This window comes from Mustela nivalis (assembly GCF_964662115.1).
Source record: "Mustela nivalis genome assembly, chromosome: 6".
Classification (NCBI taxonomy): Eukaryota; Metazoa; Chordata; class Mammalia; order Carnivora; family Mustelidae; genus Mustela; species Mustela nivalis.
Genome location: NC_139025.1, coordinates 3963233 through 3977892, shown reverse-complemented (window position 1 = coordinate 3977892; position 14660 = coordinate 3963233). Strand labels below are relative to the sequence as shown.

The 14660-nt window shown below is 51.0% G+C and overlaps 1 protein-coding gene across 2 annotated transcripts in view; it reads left to right on the top strand.

Moving 5' to 3' along the window:
- TECPR2 (tectonin beta-propeller repeat containing 2) overlaps positions 1 to 14660 on the top strand; it is a 98529-nt gene that overhangs the window by 59361 nt on the left and 24508 nt on the right. For both annotated transcript variants that reach the window (XM_082737413.1, XM_082737412.1), the window contains exons 14-17: positions 223 to 463; positions 1196 to 1285; positions 2851 to 3084; positions 11040 to 11188. In XM_082737413.1, coding sequence (XP_082593539.1) covers positions 223 to 463; positions 1196 to 1285; positions 2851 to 3084; positions 11040 to 11188 — 714 coding nt within the window. The remainder of the gene's footprint in view (positions 1 to 222; positions 464 to 1195; positions 1286 to 2850; positions 3085 to 11039; positions 11189 to 14660) is intronic.

The following is a 14660-nucleotide window of genomic DNA, read 5'->3' as shown; positions in this document are numbered from 1 at the left end:
GCCTTCCGCTCAGGTCATGACCTTAGGGTTCTGGGATCGAGCCCTGTATCAGGCTCTCTGCTCAGCAGGGAGCCTGCTTCCTCCTCTCTCTCTCCCTGCCTGTCTAACTTGTGATCTCTGTCTGTCAAATAAATAAAAAGAAAAGTCTTTTAAAAAAAGAAAAAGAAAAAGAAAGCACTCATGGCTGCAGTGAGAGAAGGTATCTTTCCGTGCCCCCTCTAGGTGAGCATCACCGACTACGTGGTGTTCGACCAGTGCAGCTTATTCCAGACCATAATCCATGCCACGCACTCCGTGGCCACAGCAGCCCAAGTGCCCGTGGAGAAGGTGGCGGATAAGCTGCGCATGGCGTTTTGGTCTCAGCAGCTGCAGTGCCAGCCAAGCCTCCTCGGGGTCCACAACAGCGGCGTCTGGATCTCCTCGGGCAAGAACGAGTTCCATGTCGCTAAAGGAAATCTCATCGGTGGGTGAATCCATTTTCTTTTCGCATTGACTCAATCCGCAGCTTCATTTTAAAGCCAGCACTGAAAGAAGAGCTTTAAGACTCGACTGCAGAAGAGAATTTGGTGCCAGTGTGTCAAGTGTTTGTGACGGAGGCATTCTGCACGGTTTGTGTCAGTTTCCTTTTGTCACTCTGTCAGTCCTACAACTTGGGTACCAGTGTTTGGATGGCGTGTGATCAGTTTCTCCTGGGAATCTGTGACCATGCAGGAAGGGCAGATGGAGCTCTTTTGTATGTTCGTAATTCACCTTTAAGTGAAAAGACCCACCCAAATGTAGAGGATGTCGTAAGAGGGACTAGTCCATTTCCTGGAGGAAAAGTTCTTGCTCTGTGGAGAATGCCAGTCTCTGGCAAGATCTGTGACGGGTGGTATAATCCGCATGTTCCCATGCGGGCTTCATTTCTGTGAGGGAGGCCCTGCTTTGTGAATTTCTCCAGCTGTCCTCCCTCTGCATGACCGCCCCCCCGACCCCAGCCACAACCCTGGGTAAGACTGTGGCTCTGCTTGCCCACGTAGGAGGACGAACAAGGGACTGGCCTCACAGCCCTGGCTGGCGTGGACCTCTTACTTTAAGGACATTCTAGAATTAGCTGTAAGAGGTTTTGAAGACCAGTTGTAGTCTAGAACTAAAGCTCTGGAGTGTGTGTGTTCTCTTCTTCCTTCTTTAACACGCTTCCTTTGGTTCCTTCTAGGCACTTACTGGAATCATGTTGTTCCCCGTGGGACAGCTTCTGCAACGAAGTGGGCCTTTGTGCTGGCTTCCGCTGCTCCCTCAAAGGAAGGTTGGTTGATAAGTATAGTGCGCGGGTTGGCAGTTGAAAAGTGAAAACCATGGTCTGACCATGACCTAGTTGAGGTGGGGCATGGCCGTGTGGACCTCAGAGACAATGCAGTGGCTTCCCAGATAAGCAGCCTTTGTTGGCTGAGCCAAGGCCCCCGAAGCTGGGTAGGCCTGAGCAGGAGAGAAGGCTCTGGCGTGGGGATGTTGAATGAATCTAAAAGCAGGTTATCATTCCGAAGGAGAGGAACATTCTGTGTCCCACTAGGGCCAGCCCCCAGAGACTTCGGTGACATGTCACAGGGCCACAGCACTGCAGCCAGTGGACACCAGCCTTCACGGGATGCCTTCCCATTTCCCCTTGTGAGGTCTTCTGTCACCTCCCTGCAGCCTCTTTCAGTCTGGTTTACAGCTTCTGGCTAGTCTAAGTCCCACAGTTGTGCCCTGTTAGTACAGGGGCAGACCTCCTGGTGACCAGTCGGAGCTCCCTCCCCTTCCGGAACATGGGGATTGGAGCCAGGAGAGGCAGTGCTGCAGCCAGCGAGCCGGGAGCCTGGGCAGTCAGGTGACCCCTCTGCAAAGTGACCAAAGGCCCCTCCTAGGATCGCCCATGGCCCATGGGAAGACGCCATGAAGCCTTTGGTTCAGAGGATGCAGCTGGTTAATTTGAGCAGTTAGTCCCAGCAAATTTGGCCCACTTGTCAGTACAGGAAAAGGTTTTCTGACCAGAATTCTGAAATCTGTAAGCTCTGAAAACTGTAGGCTATATCCAGAGATTGGCACAAAAATCTTTGGCAGCAAAACCTAGCCCAAACTGCTGTGGGGCCACTTGCTGACCCATCGATCACGAACACACACATTTTGTGGCTGGAACGTTATTACATTTCATTGCTGCTTGGCTTCCCAAGGCTGCTGTTAGATATGTGGCATACTTGTGACCTTATGTTTTCAAAACCCTCAGAAGTTGTGAATTCTAAAACTATCTGCCGCAAGTTTTAGATGATCTATATTATGATGGAAACTTGAAGTTTCCCAGAGACTGTCTGCATTTTAAACTCGTTCTGTTAAGTCTAAGGGACTGTATAAAAATGGTGGAGAGGAGGCGAGGGTGGGTTTTGAGAAGAAGTTGGGGAGAGAATGCTTTCCAGCTTTCCGAGCCTCCCCAGCAGCCTCCCTCGATCTGCCCACCCACACCGCCCCCACCAAGACCAGAACAGGGGAACTGTAGATCCATCCTTCCGAGGGATTGCTGACCTCACTCCCTCCAGAGCCCCAGTCACACTGAGTTAGACTCCCCAGCCCTTATGAAACGTCCAAGGTGAGAGCTACTGAGCTGACGTAGTAGCCTTCCCCAAATCTCCTGAGCCCTGCTTTCTTTCCTCCCTTTAGAACATCTCAGGCTTCTGTGTTAACTGGCTGGCCATGGGGTGCGCCTCCAGCTTCTGACTTCAGGTCCGTCGAGCACGTGCACAGTGGCGGCCTGGGAGCCAGGAGCAGTGGCATCAGCCGCCCAAAGGCCAGGGCTCCCTGCTGCATCTTGTCAGTGACGAACCCGAACCTTTTCCGCAGGAAGCTCCTTGTGGCTGTGCCAGAGCAGCAAGGATCTGTGCAGCGTCAGCGCCCAGGATGCGCAGTCCCGCCCCTCCACGGTGCAGCTGCCTCCCGACGCCGAGATGAGGGCGTACGCCGCCTGCCAGGACGCTCTGTGGGCCCTGGACAGCCTCGGGCAGGTGTTCATCAGGACACTGTCCAAGAGCTGCCCCACGGGCATGCACTGGACGCGGCTGGACCTCTCCCAACTAGGTACGGCCCCCGCGTTCGGCTCGTGTGGGTTCTCACGGGACGCTGTGTGGGTTGCTGGATTTCAGGACGTGGATGGGCCACTCTTGCAGGTTAAGCGGGCTGCTTCTTCGTGTCGGGAGCCGTGCTTCCCCACCGTGTCAGCTTGGAGGGTGTGCAGAACCCCGGAGGAGTGCAGGCTCAGAGGAAGCTGTCGCTAGAACGGCCTGAGGAGCTGCCTCTGCCCATCCAACTCAGCATGGCGTATTGCTCTGTGCCCTCTGAGCCTGGATGGACAGCCGTGTCCTGCATCAGCCTCTGCAGCCCTTCTCCTGGCCCTCTGCAGCTAGAACCCTGCCCAGCGAGCGTCCATTCTCACTCGAGCGGCCCAAGGAGTTGCTGTGCATCTCTGGGTGGCAGCTCTTCCCGGAGCCTCCCCTCAAAGGCTACGGAGCCACCCGAGGGGCACGACCCATGCACAGTCATCCATTGGTAGTGCGGGAAGCCGGATAGTAGAGGCAGCCCACGGCGTGAGGTTATGCTGCAAGCGGGTTCTTGATCGAGGGCAGCTTATGTGTGGCTAGTCTGATAGCAGAGACTTGTCTGAAGGCAGAGCCTGCTCCTGGCAGCTCCAGAAGGTCCACATTAGCCGTAGGAACACCCCTGCCACACAGGGTCCCATTTTGATAAATGGACAACCCGTGTTTTTTGTGTGGTTGGTGGTAAAGTTGAATTGTATGAGCATTTAGTGTTTGAGAATTCAACCCCGTGTACTCGTTAGAGAGAAGGGGGAGAGGCACCTGGCTGGCTCAGTCGGTAGTACACGTGACTCTTAATCTCTGACTCATAAGTTTGAGCCCCACATTGGGCTTAGGGTTTACTTCAGATGTGTACATACATAGGGGCGCCTTAAGTGTCTGCCTTTGGCTCCGGTCCTGATCTCACGGTTCTCAGGTCAGCCCTGTATCGGGCTCCCTGTTCAGTGGGGAGTTAGCTGTTCCCTCTGCCTCTGTCCCTCCCGCTCCCAATTTGTACTCTTTCTCACACACATGCTCTCTCTGTTTCAAATAAATAAGTAAACTTAAAAAATACACACACATACACACACATACACACACATACACACACATACACACGTGTGCGCGCGCCTCTCCAGCAGCCCCTGGCTGCGTCTCCGGCTGCCAGGGGCCTCTCCCCATCCCAGGAAGCAGGCCGGGCTCTGCTGCTGTCAGCTTGTGTGGCCCCTGTAAGGCACCGTATAGGAGGATCGTCGTTCTTTTGTCTGGCAAGGCCCCGGATAGAATCCAGCTTAAATGGGGGGAGGTTGGCACTCAGCTGCAGAAGCAAACTGTCCCGAGCTGGGGATAGTCTAGGGTCGTGCCCAGTTCAGCAGCACAAATACTAAAAATAGGAGTTTCCTGGGGACATTTGGATGACCTCATCCCTTGTCCTTTGAGCCTAATCCTAGCCCTGGGGCCATCACTTTCCAGCTTTTGAGGATTTACCAGCCACCATTACTGACAGTGACAGACCAGACAAAGCTGTGGCTGCTCATGGCCCTGGGTGCAGTGATGGGGGGCCCTCCTGCCTGTCCCAGGAAGCCTTGCCACCATCCAGAGATCTACTGGCCAGGGCCTTTCTCTCGCAGCCCCAACCAGACCCGTTTGGAAGATGTTGCCGGTTCCTTCTGTAGGTCCGAAGGCCGGAGCACATGTGCTCTCCCACCACTGAATCTTGAGGCATGTGGGAGGCCCTGCTCTTCTGCACAGTCTGGGTGAGAGGTACAGCTGTGTCCCTGCAGCGTCCCCTCCCCGTGTGTCAGAGGACATCATGTGCTACAGTGGGCACAGAGTGGACGGCATCCTGACAGGCCACACGGAGCAGGAACCAGCTCTGCCTGGGCCTGCAGGCACTGGGCCCACAGCTCACGGCTCCTTTCTGGCTCAGTCCGGTCCTCCCAGCACGGGCTAGCTGCCTCGATTCCTGCAGGTCTCTGAGTGCCCATTTGGGCTTCACTGGGCTGGTGGCCATTCTTTCCAGGGGAGAAACTCAGCTTTGGTGGGACAAAGCCTCAGTATCAGAGACCTGATCCTGAGCAGGCTCCAGGATCCTGAGCAAGCTGCTAGCTTCCCTTATTTAAACCTCAGCTTCTCCCCTTCCTGATGGGAGGAGCAGCCCCTGCCGCAGAGAGACGATGCAAAGAAGCATCCGGGGTCAACATGAGCTTCCTGGGCAGGTATCCCATGCGGGGTCCCTGTCGAGCCCACATGAGCTGCATCGCTCCCCAAGCCGGCGGGGGCCAACTAACCACGCGCATGGTGGGGTGATGGTGGGAAGCACAGTCGTAAATTGTTCATTTATCTGGGTCGCTAGCAGACACTGAAATGATAGAGAAAGAATCCTTTCACCGTTTTCTAAACGTAGGAAGATGCAGCATGTCCTGAGTTGGTGGGGTTCTCGTCGGGCAGAGGAAGTGGAGGGCAGAGGAGGTGGACGGCGTGAGGTGGGAAAGTGCCAGCCTCCTGCTGTGCCGGGGGAGGGGGGGCAGGAAGAGGCAGGCGAGGACCTCTGGGTGTAGTGTTACTGGGCGCTTCCCAAGGATGGTCTTTGTGGCCCGTGGGACAAACCAGTGAATCTGGTGCTTTAGTAAATTATTATTTAAATGAGGGGATGAAGATTTTAAGTTCAGCTGTGTGCTCGCTGCCCGGACCCCCATGTGGGAGCGCCCTTGGGGGGCTGGCATAAGGCAGCAGGCATCGAACAGTGAGTGGAAAGTGCGGTGACGGAGGCAGCGTTCCTGCTGCTGTGAGTTCCTCATCTGGGTTAACTGAGATGCTTCGTTGTTCTTTAGAAATTGGCCGTGGGAGTGCTCACGGCACCGAAAGGAAGCGCGGCCTTTCAGGGCTATGACTGCCGCCGAGGGTTCGTTCAGTAAGAGACCTCTTTCCCAGACGTCCTCTTCCCGATATCACCCTTCTCCCATCAGATTCTCCCGGAAAGGGCAGAACGCCCGGTGGCTGTTTGAGGCCGGCGCCTCCCTGGCGTGTCTTCCATCTGCCCCGGGGGTCCCCGAGGCTCTCGCCCTCGCTGCCCTCTCTCCACGGCGTCGTGTGCGCCCCTCCCCGCCACGGTTGCCAGAGCTGCCTTCCTAAGACAGCTGGGGGGTGCAAACCCTCATCACAAGAGAGCGCCATGGTGCACCCGCTTTGGGGAGGCCCCCGAGGCCGTCACAGCCTGGCCCAGTCTTGGCCGGGCCCGGAGCTATGGGACCGCCAGCCCCCAGCCTTGGCTCTTCCCTGAGTGCCAGGCCCCCTTGGGCCCGGGGCACGCTGGTTTTGCCATGGCCTAGAGTGTTCGCCGCTCTCTGTCCTTCCCCCGGCTCTTCTTCCTTCAGGCCTCTGCCGAGACTGTCCCCACCCCACCCCGGCTTCCTTCAGGGCCCTTGCCCCCCACATGCCGAGAGCCCTGCGCCTACTCTGTCGCAGCCTTTGCAGCCTTTTCCGGCTGACCCCATGCGATGACTGCACACACGGGGGGTCCACGTCCATGCCCAGAGGGAAAGTGGTTATTACTGGTAGCTCCTACTTCTAAGTAATTCTGAGACATGAGGGGTTTTGGTTTTGGTTTGGTTTTGGTTGGTTTGTTTTAAGGATTTTATTTGTCAGAGAGAGAGAGGAGAAAGAGAGAGAGCTCAAGCAGGGGGAGCAGCAGGCAGAAGGAGAAGCAGGTTCCCCCCAGCCAAGGAGCCCAACACGGGATTTAATCCCAGGACCCTGGGATCATGACCTGAGCCAAAGTCAGCCACGTAACCAACTGAGCCATACAGGCCCCCTGGGATATGAGTTTTGATCCTGTTTTTGGTCTTGATACTGATAATCACTAATAAAACTGCCTAACAGGCAGGTACAGGAGCCATAATTGGTTAGTCCACCTCCAAGTTGCCACCATCTTGTTCAGGGATGTGATTTCTCGGTGCCGTTCTCTGCAGTCCTGGCCTCCTCTTCACAAGCATCCCGACCCCACCGACAGGAAACACGAAAGCCCGTCTTCCTGGTGCTGACAGTGGGGTGGGGGGTGCGGCCCACCTCATGCCGGCCATGCCAGGTTCTTGTAAAGTCTGGAATGTCACCAGCTTTTACATTGCAAGCAGAAATTTCAGTTTTAGGGCATCTGGGTGGCCCAGTCAGTTAAGCTCAGGTTGTGATCTCCAGGTCCTGGGATCCAGCCCCGCATTGGGCTCCCTGCAGGGAGCCTGCTTCTCCCTCTCCCTCTGCGCCCCCGCCACCACTCATTCTCTCGGAAACTAACTAAATAAATAAATAAATAAAAACTTTTAAAAAGAAAGAAAAGAAATTTCAGTTTCAGGGATGACTTTTGCAAAGTATCAAGTTATGAATGTGATTTCTGCTCATTTCCTGCTTAAGACCTAGCATTGCTCTTTTCTGCCCCTAGTCAAATAAGCAAGTCAGTTGCTGCTTTGAGATTAAATTAAGAGAATTCTTAAATGTCTGGCTACTAAACCCAGCTTTAGAGATTGAATATAGAATTTTGTGATCTATTGCATTCCTAGTTTTTGGAAGAAAATTTGCATCATTTAGCAGGTATTTAAGATGCTGATAACATTTCATTTCCCAGTATACATAAATATGCATTCTGTTAGATGTTGGAATGTTTAGCAAACTAATGCAATTTGTAATTTAATTTATCTGGTCACAGCATTTAATGAGGAAATATTTAGCATCAGTTTTTGCCTTCAGGTAACAAATAGAATTATATTAGGCAGTAATTTATGCAGAAAAGTGTTTTATAAATAGTAAAACACCAAATAAATGTTATTTGTTGTCCTAAAATATATGTTGAAAAGTAATTCGAAAGGGAAAATGTCTCCTCTGTTGAATAAAGTAAATAAAACTTTTTTTTTTTTTAAATAGAAAAAACATCAGGGAAAGGCAAGAAAATTGTAGTGTGTCCGTGTTCATCAAGCTGGTAGCATAATAACGGTCCGGAAATATAATGTTGCTTCTCTGCTGCCATGAACTTGGTTCTGACCTTTGGCTGCAGTCTCCTAGGACTGTGTCCCTTGGGTGGCAGCTTGCTGGTCCTGTGGCAGAGCTCCGTGGCTTCCCTGTGCTGGTCACCACAGTGGGGACAGCTGACAGGCTCCTTGTCAGCTCCCTTATGCCTCAGTTCACGAGTGGCAGGCAGATCGCTTCTGCCCACAGCCATCATCTAGACTGGAGACAGGGCCCACCTAACTCGCAGGGACCGCAGGACGGCGTGGAGCATTTGGGGAGGGCAGGAGTCTCTGGCTCTGTCCTGACCATTGCGGCAGAGCAGTGTCTGGAGAGCTCTGTGTTCAGACGGCCCCGGGGGCCCTCTGTGAGCTGGAAACCGCCGCCTGCAGTTACCCGTGTTCTTTGATCTGTCTCTTCAGTTCAGAATAAGCTGTTGTCTGTCCTGACATGTATGTTCCAGTCATCTTGACTTTCGTCCTGAAAGGTTATTTCTGTAATACGAACGCGTGTTCTGGTGGTGGTGGTGTTAGTCACTGCTGCGTGCCCCGTGTGTCTTTGTCACCACGTAGCTGTTCTCACCGTCCGCTCTAGTAGGGCAGATTGAAGACTCCAGCATAAAATTAATTTTCATTAAACACTTTAAAATCAGTATTTGTTTCTCAGCTATTTCTGTAATTTGCTGCTGAAGGTACTGTATTTTGATCGGTACTCGTCTTCCACTGTGGAATGTCAGAGCTCTGGGAAGTCTGCTCGAACTCCCTGCTAAGATATTCTATAATAGAGTAAGGAAGGAAAAATCCCAGTCAACTTCAGTGCGTGCACAAAGGAATACGGAGAATGGTTTGTGTCGTGGTCAGTTAATACTTTCCAGCTGGTGTCCTAACTGAAGGCACCTGGCGAGATCGTCACGTAGCAGGATCCGTGCCTGGGCTTCAGGGCAGATCCGTGGGCTGCTGTCCGCTCCCAGTGACAACTGGCCGACAGGAGCGTGGCCATGGGACGTAGCTGTGCGACCCTCTCCCCCGCTTTAAAGTCAGAATGGCCCATCCCAATTACAGCCTCAGCAAAAAACAGTCAAGAAAATGAAAAGGCTAGCCACGGACTGAGAGAAAAGAGGCACAAAGTGTATCTGACTAAAGACTTGTATCCAGAATATGCAAAGAAAGCCTCGAACTCAGTCACCAAAAGATAGACCATTCGATTTGAAAAATGGGCAAAAGACTTGATTAAGCACTTCACAAAAGAAGATAAGATAATTATGCACGTTATGCCCCATAAGCACATTACCAGATTCTCAGCATCATTAGTTACCAGGGAAATGCAAGTTAAGACCATGACATGATACCTCCTCGCGCCTACTGGAATTGGCGACGTGCGAAAGACAGCAAGACCAGGAGCTGGTGAGGGTGTGGGCCGCGGCACGCACAGCTGGTGAGGGTGTGGGCCGCGGTGGGCCGCGGCACGCACAGCTGGTGAGGGTGTGGGCCGCGGCACGCACAGCCTTTCTTTGAAGGATAAAATGGCACATGTGCACCCCTCCCTGCCCCATGGCCCTGCACGTCCACTCCTAGGTACCACTCGGGCCAAACAACACACACTCGCAAGTCTTGTATAGGAATGACTGTCGCAGGGAGCAGACGTGGCGCAGATGTCCCTCGCCGAGGGCTGGTAGGGTGCCGCGCTGGCGGGCCGTGGGGTGGTGCTCACAACACAAAGCGGCGGCACTGGGGACGGATCCTGCGCACGGTCCACGACTGACCGAAGCCTCGAGAGCGCACCTGTGGTTGTCTCTGCGGACCCCTAGACCAGACTGAACTAACCCCTGGCGGTAGAAATCAGAAGGGTGGCGGGTGCCTCAGAACCGAGGGGATTGACTAGGGGCTCCAAGGGAACTTCCCGGGGCGATGAAAGTGTTCTGTAACTTGACAGGACATGTGTTCCCTGGGTCTGTTCACATGTCAAAACTGACTGGGCCGAACATCCGATCCGCGCATTCGCTGGCGTTCCAGAGGCCACATGGCTGGTGTGGGGGAGTCGGGCTGGCCTGACTTGAGACCTTTGCCTCCTGGCTCAGCTGCGTCCTCACCCTGGGACCTTGGGCAGGTCTCTTCGTGTCTGAGTCCCGATGATGACCTTGTGTGTGACCTGAGATAATAGTCCCCGGGCGCGCGTCACCGTGGCAGGGCTCCAGGTGAGGGTGAGGCCGCCCCCCTCCGCCCCACAGCAGTCGCTGGGTCACCACCTGCTGTGCTTCTTGCCAGGCAGACTATTAATCAGGTGTGATTTGCCTTTAAAGCCTCCGCCCATTTCCTTTTCTCTTAAAATTGGTTTCAGGGGCGCCTGGGTAGCTCAGTGGGTTAAGCCTCTGCCTTCAGCTCGGGTCATGATCTCAGGGTCCTGGGATTGAGCCCCGCATTGGGCTCACTGCTCAGTGGGGAGCCTGCTTCCTCCTCTCTCTCTGCCTGCCTCTGCCTACTTGTGATCTCTCTCTGTCAAACAAATAAAATCTTAAAAAAAAAAAAAATGGCTTCAGCCCCCAGATGTGTGAACAGAAACATGGAGGTTCTAAGAGACTTAGTGACTTTGAGTGAATTCTCCCCCGGATGAGTGTTTCCGATAAAAAGGAGTGCCCTTCCCGCAGATGCAGAATTTGCTGGTGGTCTGCACAGACGTGTGGAAGCCACGGACGAGGCCCCCACACCTGCTAAGCTGGCGCTCCTTGGCTCGGGGCCCAGTGCTCACAACGTCCCAACGGCTTCGCCCGTGGGGCAGGCGAGCCACCGCGTAGTCCCGCAGGTGGCGGGACAGCTGGAGGCCTCGCTGAGCCCAGACGGCAGGAGCCACGGCAGAGGCAGCCTCACCCTCTTTCTTTGAAGGATAAAATCAAAGTCCATAGATTAAGTGAAGGATTCGTCATTTTACAAAAGTCGTTAGTGTGTGGCCTTTTCCTTTACTTGTCTACAGGAGCTGTAAAACTGACGAGCTTGGCGTGTGGCAATCAGCACATCTGGGCGTGTGACTCTAGGGGTGGCGTGTACTTCCGAGTGGGGACCCAGCCTCTCAACCCCAGTCTGATGCTTCCGGCCTGGATAATGATTGAGCCGCCAGTCCAGGTAAGCAAAACCGCGCTGACCACAGGCTGCTCCTCCGGGAGACAGAGGCCGCCACAACGCAGTTCCTGGAAGCGGGGCCACACCCACTTGCGTAGGCAGGTGGGGGCAGAGGCGGGAGTCCCTGGAAGGGCAGCCCCCCGCGGGTGCTCACTCATTGGCATCCCAGTTGTGGAACTGCGAACTGAACACCTCCTTAAAGGTGATCTAAGTCAGCACTTAAGAGACTTTTCCTCTCAAAATAAAAATAGTTTAACTTCTTACAAAACCAAAATCGTTTTTTAAAGAAATAAAATTGGGGGTACCTGGCTGGTTCAGTCAGTGGAGCCTATGACTCTTGATCTTGGGGTCGTGAGTTCAAGCCCCATGCTGGGCATAGAGCTTACTTAAAAATAAATAACTAAGTAAATAAAATTAAAATCAAACAGTACCCAAAAGTATAGCAAAGAAATTAAGAGTCACTTAAAATCTTGTTATGGAGACCGTCTATTATTAGCATTTTGTGAGTGCCTTTCCTGGTTGGTTGAAATTCTGTTTCCCAACCCCTCTGCCCTGGCCCCTCCCCAACCCCTACCGTATTTCAGCTTACCGTGTGTCCTACATGATTTTCCTCTTCTCTTGACTGTTCCACCACTCATGTTAGAAGCACAAGCCTGATTTTAGGGCACTATTTAATTACTGTTTAGATCCTTTAAAGATCTAACGGGACTGGTCGCTATACTAGGTATATTTCTGTTAAAATTTATAATCAGGACCTTGTGATTTCATAAGAATTATCTGCTCCAACTCCTGCTAGTCCCTACTTTGTGACTTGGAAAAAACGAAGTTGCAGAGGTGCCTGGGTGGTTCCGTCCCTTAAGCATCTGCCTTCAGCTCAGGTGATCCCAGCATCCTGGGATCAAGTCCCTCATTGGGTTCCTTGCTTAGCAGGGAGCCTGCAAAAAAAAAAAAAAAAAAAAAATAGAAAAAGAGTTCTAATTCACGTTTTTCATATTGTATAAATCAGGGGGCTTTATTCACAGAGTTGAGCAACAGTCAGTGTCCAGTTCCAGAACTTTCTCATCACCCCAAAATGAAAATCCATACTCCTAAGTGGTTAGCTCCTTTTCTCCTGGAACCTCCCCATTCCCTCAGCCATAAATCTCCCCTCTGTGCCTATGCCTTTGCCTGTTCCTGGATTTGTCTATTTTCTCTACATAGAATCATACAGTATCTGGCTACCTTTGTTGTCTTTCATTTAGCATCATGGTGAGAAGTGCTGTGGCATGTGATAGCGTGTGTGAGTACTTTGTTCCTTTTATAACAGAAGAATGCTCATCTGTGGAGGGACATGGTGCTTAGCCGTTTGTCAGGCGATGGACATTTGGGTTGTGCCCAAATGTGAATGTGCTGTGAACGTTCGCGGATGAGTATTTGTGTGGAGTTGTGTCTTCAGTTCTGTTGGGTAGAGACCTTTAAAGGGGATTGCAGGGTCAGATGGTGAATGTATGTTTTAAATGTTTAAGGACCTGGGCGGTTGTCCAGCTCAGCTGATGGGGCATGTGACTCTGGATCTCCAGGTTGTGGATTTGAGCCCCAAGTTGAGTGTAGAGATTACTTAAAAATAAAATCAAACAAATAAATGAATGGTTTTCTGCACAGACAGTGGCTGCATCATTTTATATCCCACCAGTAAAGTATGAGGGTTCTAATTTCTCCACATCCTCACCAAAAACTTTACTTGCCTATTGTTTTTATTCTAGCCATGCTAATAGTTGTAAAAATGGTATCTTATGCATTTCCCGAATGATTAATGATGTTGAAGATCTTTCCGTGTGCTCTTGGTCATCCGTGTATCTTCTTGGGAGAACAATACATTCAGATCCTTTGCTTATTTTTCAACTGGATTATTTGTCTTTTAATTATTGAATTTTAAGAGTTCTTGGGTGCCTGGGTGGCTCAGTGGGTTAATAAGCTTCTGCCTTTAGCTCCGGTCATGATCTCAGAGTCCTGGGATCAAGCCCCACATCGGGCTCTCTGCTCAGCGGGGAGCCTGCTTCCCCCTTTTCTTTGCCTGCCTCTCTGCCTACTTGTGATCTCTCTGTGAAATAAATAAATAAAATCTTTAAAAAAAAAAAAAAAGTTTAAAAAACAAACAAAAAAAGAGTTCTTTAGGTATTCTAGATACTAGACCCTTATCAGATATGTGCTTTACGTAAGACTTTGCTGATGTATGTACAACTGTTGCCTATTCCAGGGTCATGAAGATTTGCATCTGTATTTTCTTTTAGACATCTTATATCTCTGGGGGCACTAGGTGGCTCAGTCATTAAGGGTCTGCTTTTCAGCTCAGGTCAGGATCTCAGGGTCCTGGAATCGAGCCCCACATTGGGCTCCCTGCTTAACAGAAAGCCTGCTTCTCCCTCTCCCACTCCCCCTGCTTGTGTTCCCTCTCTCACTGTTATCTCTCTGTCAAATAAATAAAGTAAAATAAAATAAGTAAAATAAATAAGTAAAAAAAAAAAAGAAAAAAGTAGTCTTATATTTCCAGGCCTTATATTTATTTTTTTAAAATATTATTTATTTGAGAAAGAGGACGCAAGCAGGAGGGCAGGGAGAGTGGGAGAGGGAGAAACTGGGACTTGAACCCAGAACCCTGGGATCACAACCTGGGCTGAAGGCAGATGCTTAACTGACTGAGCCACCCAGGCGCCCTCTAGCCCTAATATTTAGGTATTTGATTTATTTTCAATTAATTTTTATATGTGGTATGAGATAGATGTCCAAATTCATTCTTTTACACATGGGTATCCAATTATACCAGCACCGTTTATTGAAAAGACTTACTTTTACCCATTACATTCTCTTGGAGGTCTGTCAAAATTAATGCATCATAAATTTTTTTAGAGCACCAAAAATTAAGGTTTTTCACTTTTGTTCCATTTCAGTGACCTGTGTATCTATCATTATGCCAGTACCCATATTGTCCTGATTATTTAGCTTTGTTGTAAATTTCAAAACCAGGAAGTGATTTTCCTTTTTCAGGATTATTTTGGTTACTCTGGATCCTTTCCATATGCATATGAATTGTAGGATCAGTTTGTCAATTTCTTTTTTTTTTTCTTAATCTATTTATTTATTTGACAGACAGATATCACAAGTAGGCAGAGAGGCAGGCAGAGAGAGAGGGAAGCAGGCTTCCCACCGAGCAGAGAGCTCAATGCGGGGCTCGATCCCAGGACCCCGAGATCATGACCTGAGCCGAAGGCAGAGGCTCAACCCACTGAGCCACCCAGGTGCCCCCCAGTTTGTCAATTTCTGCAAAAAGAAGTGCCCGCTGGGATTTTTCTAGGAATTGTGTGAATCTGTAGATCACTTGGGGGAAGTTTTGCCATTGTCATAGAATTAAATCTTCCAATCCATGAACATGAGCTTCTTTGCACTTACTCAGATCTTCTTTAATTTCCTCGAGCAGAGGAATGTGGTTTTTTTCTAC